Source organism: Poecilia formosa, unplaced genomic scaffold, assembly GCF_000485575.1.
Source record: "Poecilia formosa unplaced genomic scaffold, Poecilia_formosa-5.1.2 Scaffold643, whole genome shotgun sequence".
NCBI lineage: Eukaryota > Metazoa > Chordata > Actinopteri > Cyprinodontiformes > Poeciliidae > Poecilia > Poecilia formosa.
Genome location: NW_006800582.1, coordinates 27282 through 43685, shown reverse-complemented (window position 1 = coordinate 43685; position 16404 = coordinate 27282). Strand labels below are relative to the sequence as shown.

Sequence of the window (16404 nt, the reverse complement as noted above, 5' to 3'; positions counted from 1 at the left end):
CTCTCCTCCTCATCAGAGCTCTGGGTCAGAGCATTTTATTAGTGAGTGGGGGGTATTACATTCTAAATTAACCTCTGTAAAGGATAGTGGGTGATGATTCATTTCTGTACATTTTGTTACTTGTTCATAAAAAGTCCTACTGACTGTTTGTCTGTGATATATTGACACAAAAACATCTACAACTTACTACAAGGAGTGGAGCGGTCCACCCCTGCCATTTACATGAGTAAGTGGCTGTGTGTTTGATGTCCCAAACACACAGCCACTTCGCTGTTGGCTTGTTAGCAAAAGATGTTAATTCAATGTTGAACTGCCATCATGTGCAATCTGGGTACAGAAAGGAATCACAACTGTTGTCAACACATAGTGCTTAAGTTAAAACATGATTAACCCTCACCTAAAATGGGTTGTGCTGTGGTGGCACAGAGGTTAAGCACAACTCACATATGGAGGCCTTAGTCCTCAATGCAGCTGTCACAGGTTCGATTCCCAACCTTGGAATTGAGGCATAGATGGGGCCAGGTGAAAGGAGAGAGATGTGTGTGTCTTTGGCAGGTGGAGGGAAGGGGGTTGGGTGTTTGAATGGCAGGTGGTGGTGGAGGGGTGTGAAAAACAGCTTACATTGATTGAACATTTAGATTATTAGTTCTTCCCCAAACCTTGTCCTCAAGGCAAACTGACCAAAAACCCTGTTAATCAGATGTCAATTAAAATCATGTGTTCTGAATTAGGGAAATACCAAAAACTTGCAGGGCCTGGAGGACCGGTGCTGAAAAACACTGGATTCGATGTGGCATTTCAATCAATGAATGTTAATTGGCTAGAATTGAATGGTTGTTCGATGGTTGATCCAGCCTCTGTCATTGACCTTAACCATAAAGTCAACATTTGTGATCATAATTCAACATTGAATTAACATCTTTTGCTAACAAGCCAACAGCGAAGCAGCTGTGTGTTTGGGACATCCCACTCATGTAAATGGTGGGAGTGGACCGCTCCACTCCTTGTAGTAAGTTGTAGATGTTTTCCTGTCAATATATCACAGGCAAACAGTCAGTAAGAATTTTTATTAACAAGTAAAAAAAATGTACAGAAAGGAATCACCACTCACTATTCTCTACAGTGTTATTAAAAATGTGAGAACCCCCAATCAGTAATAAAATGCTCTGACCCAGAGCTCTGATGAGGAGGAGAGGAGGGGAAAAGAAGGTGTGTTGCAAAACAGCTGACATTGATTCAACATTGATCAGACGTTGATCAGACTTTAGCATTTCATTCATTAGGTTTCAACATTGAATTAACATCGTGTGCTATCTGGGTAGTTCTTCCCCAAACCTTATCCTCAATCAAACTGACCTGCGTGTTTTCAGTTCAGCAAAACCCTGTTAATCAGACGTCAATTAATATCGTGTGTGCTGAATTAGGGAAATGCCTAAAACTTGCAGGGCCTGGAGGACCGGTGCTGTAAAACACTGGATTTGATGTTAACATTTCATTTATTTGATGTCAACCACAAAACAACATTGATTCAATGACACAGTTTCAATATTAGTTAATTGGCTAGAGATGGATGATTGTTGATGGTTGATCCACCGTCATTTGTCGACTTCAACCACAAATCAACGATTCTAACTATAATTCAACTTTAATTTAACGTTGTGTGCTATCTGGGAATAAGAACCAAATATCTTCCTATTCCACTCCCACAAAAAACGTAAGATATTAATTTCATAATTATATATAAAGTTTCTCCTATAATGGCTTTCTTCAAAAGAAATTCAAAATAAATATAAATTCCCACATTTTATGACAGATTTTAAGACAATAAACATTTTTTAAATTGTCATGAATGTTTTTAGAAAGTTTTCTAAAGTGGATATTATACAATAAATCTATTCCATCTTGAGTTTTAATTTAATAAAATTTGGTCTTCTAATAGCGATGAAGAGTTAAATTATGATATATTTAATCTAAGGTAAGTTTTATTCACAAATACTGATTTCTAAAAATCACCTCTGTAGAAGCCTAAATTCAATTTTAGTTAATTCAGACCTTTAGGATAAATTATGTTTATATTTCTTATGGTAATTTGTTTATTTGGATAAAAATGATCACTAGTTAAATCTCTATTTCATACTAATTTGTTATATTGGACTATTCTAAGGTCTTCTTGTAAATTTGCATCCGTAATTGCAGTTAAGGATTTGAGGGCTGAATTAGTTGTGCAGTTGGAGTGGAGTCACACAGTTTTTTGACCTCTCTCTCTTTCTTTTTCTCTCTTAAGACTCTCTTTTGTTTATTCTATTATTTTTGTGGAAAAGTAACATTTGTACCGTTTTTATTTTCGAAGTAAACTGTTAACCTTTATCGAGAGGACCCAGTCTGGTTTTTTGTCGTTTTCGTCATCAAGTGGACCGAAGGGGGAGGACGGAGAGCGTCAAGCTTATGGCTTCATTATTTAGGAACCTACAACCTCCATTTTTAAAATTAAATAATTTTATTTTAGAGAGTGCTTAAATAAAATCACAAAAGCCCAGTCTTTGTACCAACATATCTTAAGATTTGAAATTTGTCTTGCATTTGTGACATTTTGTTTTACTTTCTTGTTAGTTTGTGACTATTTCTTTTATTTCTTCTTTTTTTATTTCTTTTTTTTTGCTCTATTTATATCAAACTTTTTTATTACTAATGTGCCTTGTCATGATATTTTCTTTGAATTTTCTATAAAGATGGAAAAAACAACAAAAATTTCCATAAATCCGCCTTTTAACTCAAAACGTCACATGCAGCAATGAATTATGGGTAATACACTTCCCCGAAGTCTGTAGAAATGCGAACGTTGTGTAAAGGTGGAATAGGTCCCAAAATGGGCGGATGTGGGACACACTGTGACCTTTAACCTTCAACATGAACAAGGGAGGGGACTGGGACCGGGCCTGAGTCTGAGCATGAGGAGAAGTTTGGAGTTACAAGTTTTGAGAAGAAAGACATGAAGTCCTGCTTTCAAAATAAAAATGTAAGGAAAAGTATTAAAAGTTCTGAGAACAAAAAACATGAATTCCTGCTCTCAGACTCAAAATATGTGCTCTTGAATTATGGCAGGAAAATTCCCCCATATGTTGATGGTTCTGGCGCAGATGAAAGGTTTATGTTGGTATTGCATTTTTATTTCTACTGCGAAACACTTTGTGGTTTTCTGACTGTAAATAGGTGCATTAAATAGTTTACTGTTTTTAAATAAGTGATCTGTTAATGCTCCCTGTGTGAACCAATCAGGTTGAGGGATATCTATTGAATTATACGTAAAATTAACAAGGCTAGAAAAGGCTAACTGAATGTAGTTACTTTGTTTATTGTAACTACTATTTTGCTTTTATTTTGCCAACGTTCTATATGAGGTATCCATGGTAACAGAACAACAGCGCTACCGAGAAAGTTAACTGCAGTGAAGGAAAAGGATAAAAGCATAAAAACCTTCTTAAGTTTAGCTTGAGTCAATAAGGAAACAAGGTAATGGCAACTGAACTTTATTTATGTAGTTTAATTCTGTGATTACTAAATTAATGAAAGGAATTGTGTCAATGTAACAAGCTGTGCTTGTTCATGAGATACGAAGCTCAAATCAAACTAATCCTCAGTTCTGACAAAAACCAAAGTCAGACAAGAGATGATGAGTCTATTAGAGAAAATTAATAACTGGAAGAAAACAAATCAAACATTTTACATCACTTCCTGCCCTCTGATTAGGCTGATTCCACTACAAAGTATTGTTAAGAAAATAAATTTCAAATATGCCAGTTTTAAAACTTAACATTTCTTGATTGAAATAGCCTAATTATAGTTTTAAAATTAGTAACTTATTCTGGCCTGTTGACCTTTATGTTACCTGTAGTTACAGCAGATGGTTTGCTATGATCTTTTGATCTGCTCTTTGTCTGTGTGGGAAACAATCAGGAGAAGTTCCAGCTTTTCAGACAGATCCGTGAAAAGCCATAAAACAGCAGGAGTTCAGGAGAGTCTGCTTTCATTTTGTTTAGATAATGGGAACAAATGGCCTTAGATCGTGACTTGGAGGGAGTTTTAGAGAGGGTCAGAGACAGATCCTGGTTGGATGAGCAAAGATACGCCTTATTTGAATAAATTAAAGACAGGAATACGCCTTTACTATAAAAGTTTGTCCACAGGAGTAACAAATCAAATTTGCTCTTGCAATTCTCCAAAGACGTCTTTGTACGTCTTTGCTTTTTTCTTCTTCCTTCCTTCCTTTCTTCCCTTCTTTCTTCTTCTTTCTTTCTTCTTTTCCATGTCTCAGGTAAATACATGTATGTCTCTGTTGTTCAGCAGTTTCTGTTGTAATTTCATACTTTGTCTTCTATTCGATTAAACTCTGTAATTCTGTGACGTCTGTACTCATTTTTGTTTTCTGTGTGGCTACACGCGGCCCGCCGGGAGAACCTGGGATCCGTGAGAAGAAGATCAAGCTAGAAAGTTTCTTAAAATATACTATATAACTTAAAATCTTCTTCAACAGTATCAAAATAAATAAATTTGGGAGAATCTGCATCTTTCTGCATATAAAACACCTGGAAGTTTTGCTATTTTTAGTAACCAGCAGGGGGCGACAGCCAAGCATCACTGAGCTGTAAGCTACATGTTTGTGTTCATCGCAGAACAAAAATCATTTATAGAAAACATGCCAGCATGTCAAAATGAGGGAACAGTCAAATCATCTGAAATGTGAACAAAACAAAGGAGATGATTGTTGTTTCAGGAGGAACAGGGTCAAAGGTCAAACCCTATTTCCATCATGGGAGAAGAAGTGGAGGTGATGAGGAACATAAAAACCTGGATGTTCATCTGGACAAGAGACGGAGGAAGAGAAGATCCTTCAGGGTTTGGATCTGCTGTCAGAACCACCAGAACCACCGAAACCAGGAGCTAAAGAGGTTCAACAGCCTGAATAAGAAGGCAGGTTCTTTTCTGGTTCTGACTGTGGGTCCTCTGGTGATGATGATGCAAAGAAGGATTCTTCATAAAATCAATAAAGTTCTGCCGGAGCGTCTTCAGTCAGAGGCTTCTTCAGCGTTGCTGTAGCACAGACTGCTACAGGAGATCCTTCCTGCCAACAGCCATCAGGATCTTCAATAACTGAAGAATCTAAATAAATGATTTACAACATCTCATTTCCCTCTGTAGTTAATAAAGTATTTGTGAATTTGAAACAAAACGACGACCAGAGTCTGAAAATGTTTTTATTCAAACATGGATCGTGGTTCTGATCCAGAACTTGTTATTTAATGTAAATAAACAGAACCAAGTGGCAGCGGAGCCACTTTGAAGGAATACACATGTATTTACGGAGCGGCGAAGGTTTGCACCGATGTCCAGACTTCAGCAAAACTTAAATCGGTTTTAATGAGACAAAAACGAAAAAAAAAAAGAAAAAAAAAATCAGAGTTCAGCTTTCCTCCTCTTCATCACTCTTCCTCACCTGAATTGGTGAGGAAGAGGAGCAGGAACTGCTGAAATAATAAATAATCCATAATTAAAGACTCATCATCAGTGATGAGAAGCGTCTCAGCGAAGGTAAAGTGACTTTATTTCCTGTTCTGTTCCGACCCGGTTCACAGCGATGCACTGGGCAGTGAGCCGTGTTCCTCTTCCTCCTCATCCTCTTCCTCCCCCACCTCCATCCAGGGGTGCGTCAGGATCTGCTCCAGCGAGGGGCGGTCCTCCGGCCGGAGCGACAGACACCAGCCAATCAGAGCCTGGCATTCTGCAGGAAGGGTTGGACACAGTCAGCATTACGCACACCTGAACCAATCAGGGCGCAGCGGGTCAGCGCTTACCTTTAGAGACGCGGCGAGTGTAAAAGGGCGTGGCCTCGACGATTTCCTGGTCACGCTCAAACGGGATGTCGCCGCACACCATGTCGAAGAGCAGAACGCCGAGCGACCAGACGGTGAGCGGCTCGGCGCGGTACGACCGCGACTGGACCCACTCAGGTGGGCTGTAGACCCGCGTACCTGCAGGGAGGGGACAGGTGAGGCTCCGTCCACTGACTGACCCATTAGGCCCCAACCACCGCACGGCTCCGTACCTTCGAACTCGTCGTAAGCCGCGTCCTTCAGCAGCGCGCCGGAGCCGAAGTCGATGACCTTGACCTCCAGCGTCCGTGTGTCCACCAAGATGTTCTCGTCCTTCACGTCTCTGTGCACGACCCCATGCGTGTGAACGAAGCGCAGCGCCTCCACCGTCTGCCTGAAGAACCTGCAGGGGGCGGGGCAGAGACATCAGCGTGGCCAGGGCGGCGGGACGTCGCCAAGGTAACGAGCGCGGGCCCACCTGAGAGCGAGGCGTTCGGGCAACGCGCCGCGGTCCGTGATGAAGTCGAACAAATCCCGGCACTGTGGCGGCTGCTCCATCACCAGGAGGAAGCCCCGCCCCTCCACCTCGAACCAGTCCAGCATGCGGATCACGCCACCGTGACCTCCGACCTCACAGAGCCGCTGCAGCAGGGCAATCTCCATGGGAACCGGGCCGAGCTCGCCAGGCTGCGGGAAAGGAAGACGCCAGTTAAAAAAGCACAAAATAAAGGAACTATTTAATTCACTACAGAACCGGTCTCAGGGTGTGGGGGGGCTCCCAGCCTAAGGAACCAGTGCATCACTGGGGGAAACCCACTTATGGAACAATGACATCACAGGTTTCCGTGGGAACCCCCATCCTGCAGTTCTGCTGCCTGTCCAGCAGAGGGAAGCAGCCGCCTGGGTTCAGGTGGAAACTGAACTGGTTCTGGTTCTGGAGGTGAGCCTCACCAGTCTGGCCCACTGCTGGACCTGGTCCCTGGAGATCTGCTTGATGGCGACCGGAAGTCCGTCTGAGAGTCTGTGACCCGAAAACACAGAACCGAAGCCGCCGCTGCCGATCAGCGGGCCGCAGCGGTACCGCAGGGTGAAGGCTTCCTTCCCTGGATCAGAACACAGAACCACATCAGAACCCCCAACACACACATATATATACATATATTATTATATAATAACTCAGGAAAAACTGTTTAACCCTTTAAAGTTCTGGTTCAGTCCAGTTAGAGAAACTAAGTTATTCTGCAATAAACATCGTTTAAAACGACACATGAAACAATAAACTCCATCTTAATGTTTTATATAAATATAGTGAAGCCTATTTAAAGATCTGTGACTTATAATATTTGTTCTGTTCAGTCCAACTTCTGCTGCCAAAGACCAGAAACACGGTGCAGAAACAGAACGGAAACCATCTTTTGGTCCTCACACTTGTTGTGAATGGATCACAATCCGGCCCATGTTTGATGCCGAACCGGAATCGATCAAAGGTGATTCATTACTTTAGGTGAAATAGTCCTTTACTAAAGCGACCAATCAGAAGCCAACTTCGCCACGGAGCAGCCAAAAAAAGAAAGAAAAGAAAAGAAACGTCATAAAAACCCAAATTAATGGACCAGAACCAGATTTTCCGGAACCGGTTTTGAATCTTAAAGTAGGAATGCAAGTAAACTTTATTTATATAGCACATTTACAGGTCAGAAACCGCAAAGCACTTCATAAAATACCAAATTCAGAAGAAAAACCTCCGCTTACCGCGTCGTTTGTCCTCCAGGTTCGGATCCGCGGATCTTTTCTCCAACATCTCCCCGAGTTTGGCTCACTAGGAGCGGATCATAGCCACGGTGTCTCCTCGGATTTTATCGGTCCAAAAGGTTCGGTTCGGGTTTTTCCCACTTTGATGTGTCAGTTTCAGAGCCCGGAAGGCTCTGCTGGTCCAGAACCAAATGATACCGTCCTGAGCTGGCAGCAGGTTCTGGACCTGCTGGCTTCAGACTTTATAGCTTTCTGAGGCCACGCCCACCCCGTGCTCCTCATCCAATCAGCGTCTCACAGTGTGCTCAGTGTTTTGAACTGAGCAGCCAATCGGATTGAAGCTCATGAATATTCAAACAGCGCGTGGGGAAGAATTTGTAGAATTGAGATCAACGAGGCGGGGGAGCGCGCGCTGACAAACTGCCGGGAAGCTCGAGGCCGATTTCCTCTCAAACATCAGTGCGCGCGCGCACACAGCCACAGAAACTGAACAGGCGCACTGCTTTAAAAAACACTGGGCGGTTACTCCGACGCGCACGAAGCTTCCTGTCGGTTTGTGAAGCTGGTGATGCGTTCAGGGGACAAGAGGGAGTCGTAACTAATCAAATTTAACCAACACCTAAGCCTGGAAAATCAATTAGGCTCCATAATTTTATATTTTTATTCCTGTTGTGTAAATTAGGGCTTCTCTCTTTAAATTGTGTAAATAATTGACAGAAATGTACAAAACCTTTCCATAAAAGAAACAAAACTTTACAATTAATGATTTTCAACTTCAATGAAGGTTCCATTTTTTTTTCTTTTTATCTTTTAACACTATTAACACACATCCATCCATTAGCTGTTGAGTGTAAACATATTAAAATGACTAATTTCAAGCATGAAGTTTATGCTGATGTGAAATATTCTGTAAGTTTCTCAACATCCACAATTGGCCTCATTTTCTCAGAGGGGCCCTGAAGGCAGCATGACGTCACTTCCTTCAGAATCAACCTTTCATGCTGCTTATCTTTACAAAAACAATTAAAAATCTAAAGTGCAAAAACTATTTCTGTAGGGTCAGAGTGGAGACAGTTTTAGTTTCTGGGTTTATTTACAAATATTTATAATATTTATAAATATTTCAGATTTTCAAGATGAAAATCTGAAAAATTAAACATTCTCATGAATGAGACTGGACTGGATTTCTGGTTCTGGTTCTGCTGAACCCAGACAGGCAGCATCACCATCCCTCACTGGAGCTCCTTCATCAGAGGAACCTGCAGCTTTGGGCCGGTCCTTCAGAACCGGAGGGAACTTGGAACCAGAATCCAAACCAGAGGAAGCTGAACTCAGAACCAGAACCAGAACCGGTTCCAGCTTTACAGACGGCTGGAATCATGAAGCTCTCAGCTGCTTTTCAGAAACTTCCTCTTTTTATTCCAAGAAACAAAAAGTTTTCATCCAACTGAGAAAATAAAATAAAACAAACTTATATTAATAATAGCAACAATAATCACTGAGGATCAGAAAGACATTTTCTATTTTTCTCTTTAATTCGTTTCTGCTATGATGAAATCGGCTGTTAAACATGCAGCTAAATAAGTCTGATGATGAAGGTGACGATGAGGAGGCCGGGAATGATCAGCACCTAACAGAACATGATAAGACTTTTGATGACTGAACAGAACCGGACCGGATCGGTGAACAGAACCGGACCAGGTCGTCCTTCATTGGAACCACAGAGCAAAACTCGAGCTGCTGGAAGCCGTCCACATTTAAATAAGATCTGATCCCGGATCAGCGTGAAGACCCGCCGACCCCGCCGACCCGGAAGTGGAAGTGATGCTGGAAGTGGGAAACAGGAAGCGGATGATTTAAAAAAGGAAATGAGTGCATCGTTGTTGGATGGTTTATTTTCTCCATGTTCGAGTTCTGTCTGTGGGCCGGGGGGCGGGGCGGGGTCACGGCGGGGTCAGTGCATGGCAGCAGTGCATCAGCTGCTGTCCGGCGACGGCTCGCGCTCCCGATGCATGGCGGCGGCGGAGCTCTGGTGTTTCATGCTGTCCAGATATTCCTGCTGGGAGACGGCGAGCACCGAGGCCAGGATCTCATCGTCCTCCCAGTCCGTCAGACCTGAAACACACACCAGTGAGACCAGTCAGATCAGTACAAAGGTGAAAAATGTCCGTCTGTACAATTTCATTTCAAGCTGTTGGGATAAACCTGAGCCTGCGTTGTATCAGTTGGTCGCAATAAATGCCAATAAAACATGAATGGAAAATATGCAGGGTGTGAAAACTTGGTGAAGCTCAACCAGCTGAGGACTCGTCCACAAACATCCTCTAGATGCATCCTGGGTAATATGTCAGTCAGACAGCAGATGTACCGTTCTTTACTGGAAGCACTGGTTTTGGGGCAGAGCACCTCTTAAAGCGGAGGAAAGACAGAGGCTGATCTTGGATTGCTGCGGTGCTTTATTGGACTCCCAATAAAATCATTTATGGTTTCTTAGATGAAATAAGAATAGATCCAACAAAAATAAGAACAAATAAAATAAACTAAAAGTCAGACTCCTACCAGCACCAGGACAAACTGCTCCCCTCTGCTGGAAGCCAATCAATCCCACAAATCAACGCTTGCATGAACACAGATTAGCAATTAAAATATCTCAGATTATAACTCAACACTATAAATCCAGACTGCTGAGCTCTTCCTGCTGCTGAATGTGATCTACTCACATCTAGAACCAGCTGTGCTCTAGATCTACAACTCTAGATTGTTCTAGAATAACTTCAGTTTCTGTTCAGACAGTTTTGGCTCATCCACACATTTGTCTGTTCTCAGCATCTGTTCAATGATTGGATGGATCAATAAACATCTGGTGACATCATAATGTACAGCTGTATATCATCTGTGTTGTCATGGTAACTGATCTTATTTCCTGTTATAAGCTGAGCTATAACAGGACAAGGAGAGGCGTGGGACAGAAATCGCTGCCCTGATTCCGTCACCGCGCTTTCAGCAGGCGGCGTTCTGGTTCCCAGTTGAGGGAAACCACACGCTGCAATATTGGCTAAAGATTACCCAACATGCTGGATATCCCCGATTTTAGATCAGGGTGGTGTCGGCGTTCTCCCGAGTGGACCAGATCAGTCTTAAGGACCACGGCAAGACGATCGCTATGGATTATCTTAAGAGTCATCCAATAATTAGGGCAATTGTTGGAAGGGAAAATTGGGATAAAAATTTGCGTAAAGAGTAATCTAACACGATGCCATTTCAAATCCAGTAATCAGATTAAAGTAACTTATCCAAATCACTTTGCGTTACTATTTTCTTTTGTAATTAAATATTATTTCCTCTGCGCGTCTTGGGGAGCGACCGCCGTTTCTATGCGACAGAAACAAACAATGGAGAGAAATGCGCTTTTTGTTGCTGGAGGAACAGGAACTATTTTGAGTTTCAAGTCCGATTATTAGAAGCAGTTTGGGCTTGTTTTCTTCTAAAGTCGCTTGCAGATTTAACGAGTTGCGGTTTTTGGGCTTGGAAATAAACAGACATAAACCCCAGAATTTGTCTGACATCCAGTTAATTTTAGTCCATCATTTGGATGATCCGTTAAAGTCAAGTTCATATATTTGCTGTGAATGACGTCGAGCTTCGCGTTGCGCTCCAGAAAACATGGAGACTAATATGAACAGGGCAATTAAACGTGAAAACAGCCCCGAATGAACGTGTCTGTAAAGTTGTGCAACTAAACGGCATTATAATTATTAATATAAAGATAAATGTCACAAATCTGTGCAGCCATCTGAGTTGTGGTAGGAGCGCTGCGCTCTGACAGCCACAGGGCCGTAACACAGAGCCTGGGGGCTGGGGCTGGGGCAGGGGAGTGCAGGGGGGGCCTGGGGCCGGGGGGGCAGGGGCTCTAAAGTCCTATTTATAGTTTTCCAGATAACAGTGGAACACAAAAACACTCAAAAATTACCAAAGGATTTTTTTTGTACTGTTGTAGCCATTAAACCTTATAAGTGGAGACATATTGTTGATGTTACCATTATAAAATAATTTATAGTTAAGTTTTGGCAAAGATCAATGTAATTTTCACAGGTGGTGGAGCGTTGTTGTTGTTCTTGTTGTTGTTTTTCTTGTTGTTGTTGTTCTTGTTGTCAGCAGCTGCTGAAAGTAACTAAAAAAGTTACTTTTAATGTAACTTAGTTACTTTCCAAATAAAATAATCAGTAATATAACTAAGTTACTTTTTCAATGAGTAATCAGTAATCCCATTAAAGTTACTTTTTCAAAGTAACTATGCCATCACTGTTGGTCACCACAGGTCACACAGAGCCATCCTCTCAGAATCAGCTAATGCTAATGCTAATGCCAGACTAAGATCCGTATGCCATCACTGCTCTGAAGCTCAGGACTTCTGGAAAGTGATTTATAAATTTATATTTAAATGTACAAATCACTTTAATCATTTATGTTTAAAAATATGTCAAATCGATAATTCAAAAACAGCTTTCTCCAACATTATTCACTTTGGGGATCTGTCTCCAATTAAACATTTGCCCTCCAACATGGCGGAACGCTCCAGACTGCATTAACGTCGGCTGTTATTTCTCAGCGGAAAGACTCCATCCACCCATCTCTACTACTACTAGTTTTTCTCAAACTGTGGTCTCCGATCACTGGTGGTCTGCGGGCGCCCCCTAGTGGTTCGCCAGGTACTGCATGTAAACAACCGTTTATTTTCCGTGACGTCAGCTCAAAGTGCAACGATCCAGCTAGCTTAGCAAAGGATTGTATTACAAATAATGATGGAAAACTGGCTTAAAACCGGGTCACTCAAAAGAAAAGCTGCAGGTACCTGTGGAAAGAAAACAACTCCAGGAATTTTATATGACCTGAGGAAGTTCAGTCATAGCTACCGAGTGTTGATGCGTCGTTCACTAGCGACTGGATTCCTTTGAACGGGTAAGAATCGACTCAGTTACTGAGAACTATTCTTTGTTTTTTATAACTTTGCTTGGTAATGAATGATGCTCTGCTTTCAGGTCACCTAACTGTTATTTTTATTCAATTAAAAACTATTAAATTGAATTAAATAATAAATAAATAGAAATGGTTAGTTGTTTATTTTTCTTTAATTGTGCTTCTAAATCACAAATAGCCCTAAATGTTATTAATGCACATAACACTTGGTAGTAAAGAACAACTTCTTTTTTATTTCCATGACATCATTGGAAAGCTTAGACACTTTAAGAATCTGTAAATAACTCAAAGTAGATGTGTTCATGGCTCTGTCGTCACATGTACCAAACAGCACCACTCTTCATTAGGAAGAACTAAGAAAACAACAATACCTGAGTTAAGAGACTAATATTTTCATTTCAGGTTGGATTATTTATTAAGTTATGTTATAGCGGGAAGATTTCAGGTTTGGTGGTCCGTGACTGTTAAATGGGGTAAGTGGTCCTCAGCCTGAAAACGTTTGAGAAACACTGTACTGGTACTACTGCTGGTAATACTACTACCCTCTTAAATGGGACCCATTCGTACCCAGACTGCAGGGCCCAGTTAAGGGCTGTTCATCTGTCAGCAATCGGTTTGTCTTTACAACTAAAAACTGGCCAACCTGAGTCTTTTGTTTTTTAAATATGTGAAATGGGCTCCCGCCAGGCATTCTGGGTCCAGAACCAGGCGGTTCTGATGAAGTACAGCTTTTTGAATTCTCTGGCTGCTTACTGTGTCCTCTGACATACGGTAGGTCCCATCTGGATCCAGAGGGTCCCAACCAGATCCACGGATCAGCCCATCCTGATCAGCCCTTGTTCTTCTGGGACAGTGATGTCACTCTGTCCTGTGATTGGATGGAGGACTTTTTGTAGTTGACAAAATGGAGTCTGTTTGTGATGAGTTTCAATCTGGGTTGGTTTGTATGGACTTCATCTTGTCTGTCAAGATCCAAACATTTCCAGGAGATTCTGAGATTCTGTTAGCCCAGAGGTGTCCAAAGTGGGTCCGGGAGGCCCGGCATCCTGCATGTTTTAGTTCTCTACCTGGTTTAACGCACCTAGATCCAATGACGGCTCGTTAGAGGAGAACACTGACTTGCTGAGGAGGTTGTTTCTACCATCAGGGAGAAAATAAAACATGCAGGATGCCGGGCCTCCAGGACCCACTTTGGGCACCCCTGTGTTAGCGCTTAGCCGTTAATCAGGAGCCGCCCGCTGTGGCTCTCATGAGACGGTGGTCCACTGACAAACGCCTTTAGCTGTGGAACGGGTTGGAATGGATCGGAACCAGGCAGACGATTTTACTTACCGAACGCTGTGGGAGACATCTCCTGCATGATGGCCCGGTACTCCAGGTGGTGCCGGCTCTGGTTGCTTGGACCTGAACACAGAAACATTCAGCAAGTCAGCGACATGGACAGAACCTTCAAGTTCTGGTTCTGATCCGGTTCAGCAGACAGCTAAAACTTGAGCTTCAACATTGGAAAGAATGGTTCGGACACAAACCAATCTCCATTCTTTGGACTATTTGCAGGGTTCCAGTTTGGTTCCTAACAGGACCCAAACTGGAACCCTGCAGAGGTTCTCAGAGAACCCTGGACCCGATCCAAACTGCAGTTCCCTCACACACATCCTGACTTTGTTCTGGTTCTGTTGGCTCCTTGGGATTTGATGATGGTTCTGTCCGTGATGCGGGCTCAGGTCCAAAGATCGGCACCAGATCCATCGGTCCGGAGTGTCAGAGTCAAACTGGGCAACGATCAGAAATTCAGTCCAAATGGACTTGAGGTGCTGCGAGACTCAAACTTCCAGATGGAAATCATTCGGATCTGTTCATTACTAAGTCTTAAAAAGTTCTGGATTATTTGGTTCTTGAGGGAAAATTTACATTTTTATGGAATTTAATGTTTTTACAATGCTTCTAAAACAGGAAAAATGTCTTTCAGTTACAAATTTGAGGCTTGAGATCCAAATCCTGGTTCTGAGGTTCTGGTTGCTCTTCTGGACTCAAACATGATTCACCTGGTTGTAGAAAAGCTGTTCCCCTGAACTGGCACCGGTTGTCTGCTTCTTTCCGAGGGAGCAGTTAGCAGGCTAATGCTAGCTCATTTCTGTCTGTGGCTCTGGAAGAGAATTTGGACCAAAGCACGTTCTCTCTGCAAGTCCAGTTCATCAGAACAGGTTTTCGGCTTCAGGTGGTTCTGACCCAGTTAGCTGAAGCTCAACAGTAGTCAGAACCTGCTGACCAGAGTCAGGGCTGCGTAGAACTTTATAAACATGTGAGACCCGGCGAGGACCAACGTGGATCGGTAGAACATAGTGGCGCTACAGCGGGATTCTGCAGCTCCAGGTGCAGTGTCTCTGCGGTCTGGCTACCAGTTCTGGTGAGTTGGGCTTGGGACAAAGACCTCCAAGATCTGACCTGGTTCGGTTCGACTACCGAGCTTCAGTGGCAAATACTTGAGAAGATGCACTTCCTGCTCGCCGTCAGCACGGAGCAGGAAGTGACATCACTGTGTGTGTTACCTGGAGCGCAGGGCGACGGCGGTTTGCTCAGGATGAGGGCAGCTCCGGCGGGGGACGGTGGCTTGTTGCCGGCCGGTGCAGCGGCCGTAAGGTCAGAATGGGAAGGGTCAGAGTCCCGTTGCCGCGACGACCGGGCGCTCCAGTCGTCTGGTCCGCTAGAAGCAGCCGCAGTGGCCGAGCTGCAGGTGGCGCTAGCTTTACGAGGCTGCAGGAAGAAGCAGAGGACAGCGTTACCTGGAGCTCCGCCCACTTTGATTGCATACCACCAGGTTGCTGGATTTGATGTTGGCATTTCAATCAATGGACGTTAATTGGCTAGAATTGAATGGTTGTTTGATGGTTGATCCAGCTTCTGTTGTTGACCTTAACCATGAATTCAACCTTTGTGATCATAATTCAACATTTAATTAACATCTTTTACAAACAAGCCAACAGCAAAGTGTGGCACTTTGATTGAATGCTGCCAGGCTTTAGTTTCCCCCCCGCCAGGTTAAGCATGGCTTGTTTTTGTTTTTTATATTAGAAAATAAAAAAAATACAAAAATACAAAATTTAAATAAAATTATTTTGTTTAATAATCCAGACTGCAAGAGTCTCTGCCGCTCTGAGTATTTTACTGGCAGGGCAGAATCATTCCTGGGAGATGAGTTTATAATTTTTATAGTTGATGCACTTAACAGGGAACAGACCAATCACACCGCTGGTGCTACGTGCGGTCGCAGCTGGATCTCTGAAGTTTACTTCACCATGGATCACTCACCTATATGGACATTTACATCAACCCTGTGTGAAGAAGTATAGTTTGGAGAACTCATCAAGGTAAGATTCAAACTCAATGTGAACTGCTAATATAGGTGCATGTTTAGAGGATGATTTATCATTGTGAAAAAAGCAGCGTGTGCGTTTACATCTCAACACGCTGACTCTGTGTCTGTGCTGATTATTAGAGATGTGCCAATCAGGTTTTTTCCTGCCGATTCAGATCACCCATGAGGGCCTATCACCGATGACATAATTATTATTATGTGATCATAATAATAATCATAAACACTACCGGTTACATTATGTGGAAAAAGGAACCATGAATTCACCTTAATTTAGACAAAAACTTGTTTTTAATAACTTTTTCCAAGAAAAAACTGAACAGGCATTGTGCAAATTGTACTGCTATTGGTAGTGCTATCTTTAACAGACTGATAACATGTGAAGGCTCTGAAGAGGCTAAATAATGCAGAGAGTCAAAATAAAACCTCTCAACA

The 16404-nt window shown here is 42.6% G+C and overlaps 2 protein-coding genes across 4 annotated transcripts in view; both read right to left on the bottom strand.

The window, feature by feature from the left end:
• Positions 1 to 5239: 5239 nt before the first annotated feature.
• pim2 (Pim-2 proto-oncogene, serine/threonine kinase) lies at positions 5240 to 8709 on the bottom strand. 2 transcript variants are annotated; one of them, XM_007541933.2, is made up of 6 exons: positions 7620 to 8709; positions 6819 to 6970; positions 6346 to 6554; positions 6101 to 6270; positions 5850 to 6026; positions 5240 to 5776 (listed from the first exon to the last, which is right to left on the bottom strand). In XM_007541933.2, exons 1-6 carry the CDS (start codon positions 7666 to 7668, stop codon positions 5625 to 5627), a joined length of 909 nt encoding a protein of 302 aa, XP_007541995.1. In that variant the 5' UTR covers positions 7669 to 8709; the 3' UTR covers positions 5240 to 5624. The 2 variants fall into 2 exon arrangements, with proteins under 2 accessions (XP_007541995.1, XP_007541994.1); XM_007541932.2 differs by lacking the exon at positions 7620 to 8709 and having other exon boundaries at positions 6819 to 7589.
• A 422-nt stretch (positions 8710 to 9131) lies between these two features.
• The window catches only part of otud5a (OTU deubiquitinase 5a), a 21875-nt gene continuing 14602 nt past the window's right edge, over positions 9132 to 16404 (bottom strand). For both annotated transcript variants that reach the window (XM_007541934.2, XM_007541935.2), the window contains exons 7-9: positions 15146 to 15350; positions 13929 to 14000; positions 9132 to 9734 (exon numbers count right to left, since the gene is read on the bottom strand). In XM_007541934.2, the coding sequence (XP_007541996.1) occupies positions 9595 to 9734; positions 13929 to 14000; positions 15146 to 15350 (417 nt within the window). In that variant the 3' untranslated portion in view covers positions 9132 to 9594. The remainder of the gene's footprint in view (positions 9735 to 13928; positions 14001 to 15145; positions 15351 to 16404) is intronic.

Coding starts and splice junctions, on each gene's coding strand:
- pim2 (XM_007541932.2), bottom strand. CDS start 7,025: ATGTATATATATGTGTGTGTTGGGGGTTCTGATGTGGTTCTGTGTTCT. Junction 6,555..6,818: donor TCCAGCAGTGGGCCAGACTG/GTGAGGCTCACC, acceptor CCTTTCCCGCAG/CCTGGCGAGCTCGGCCCGGT. Junction 5,777..5,849: donor CACTCGCCGCGTCTCTAAAG/GTAAGCGCTGAC, acceptor CCCTTCCTGCAG/AATGCCAGGCTCTGATTGGC.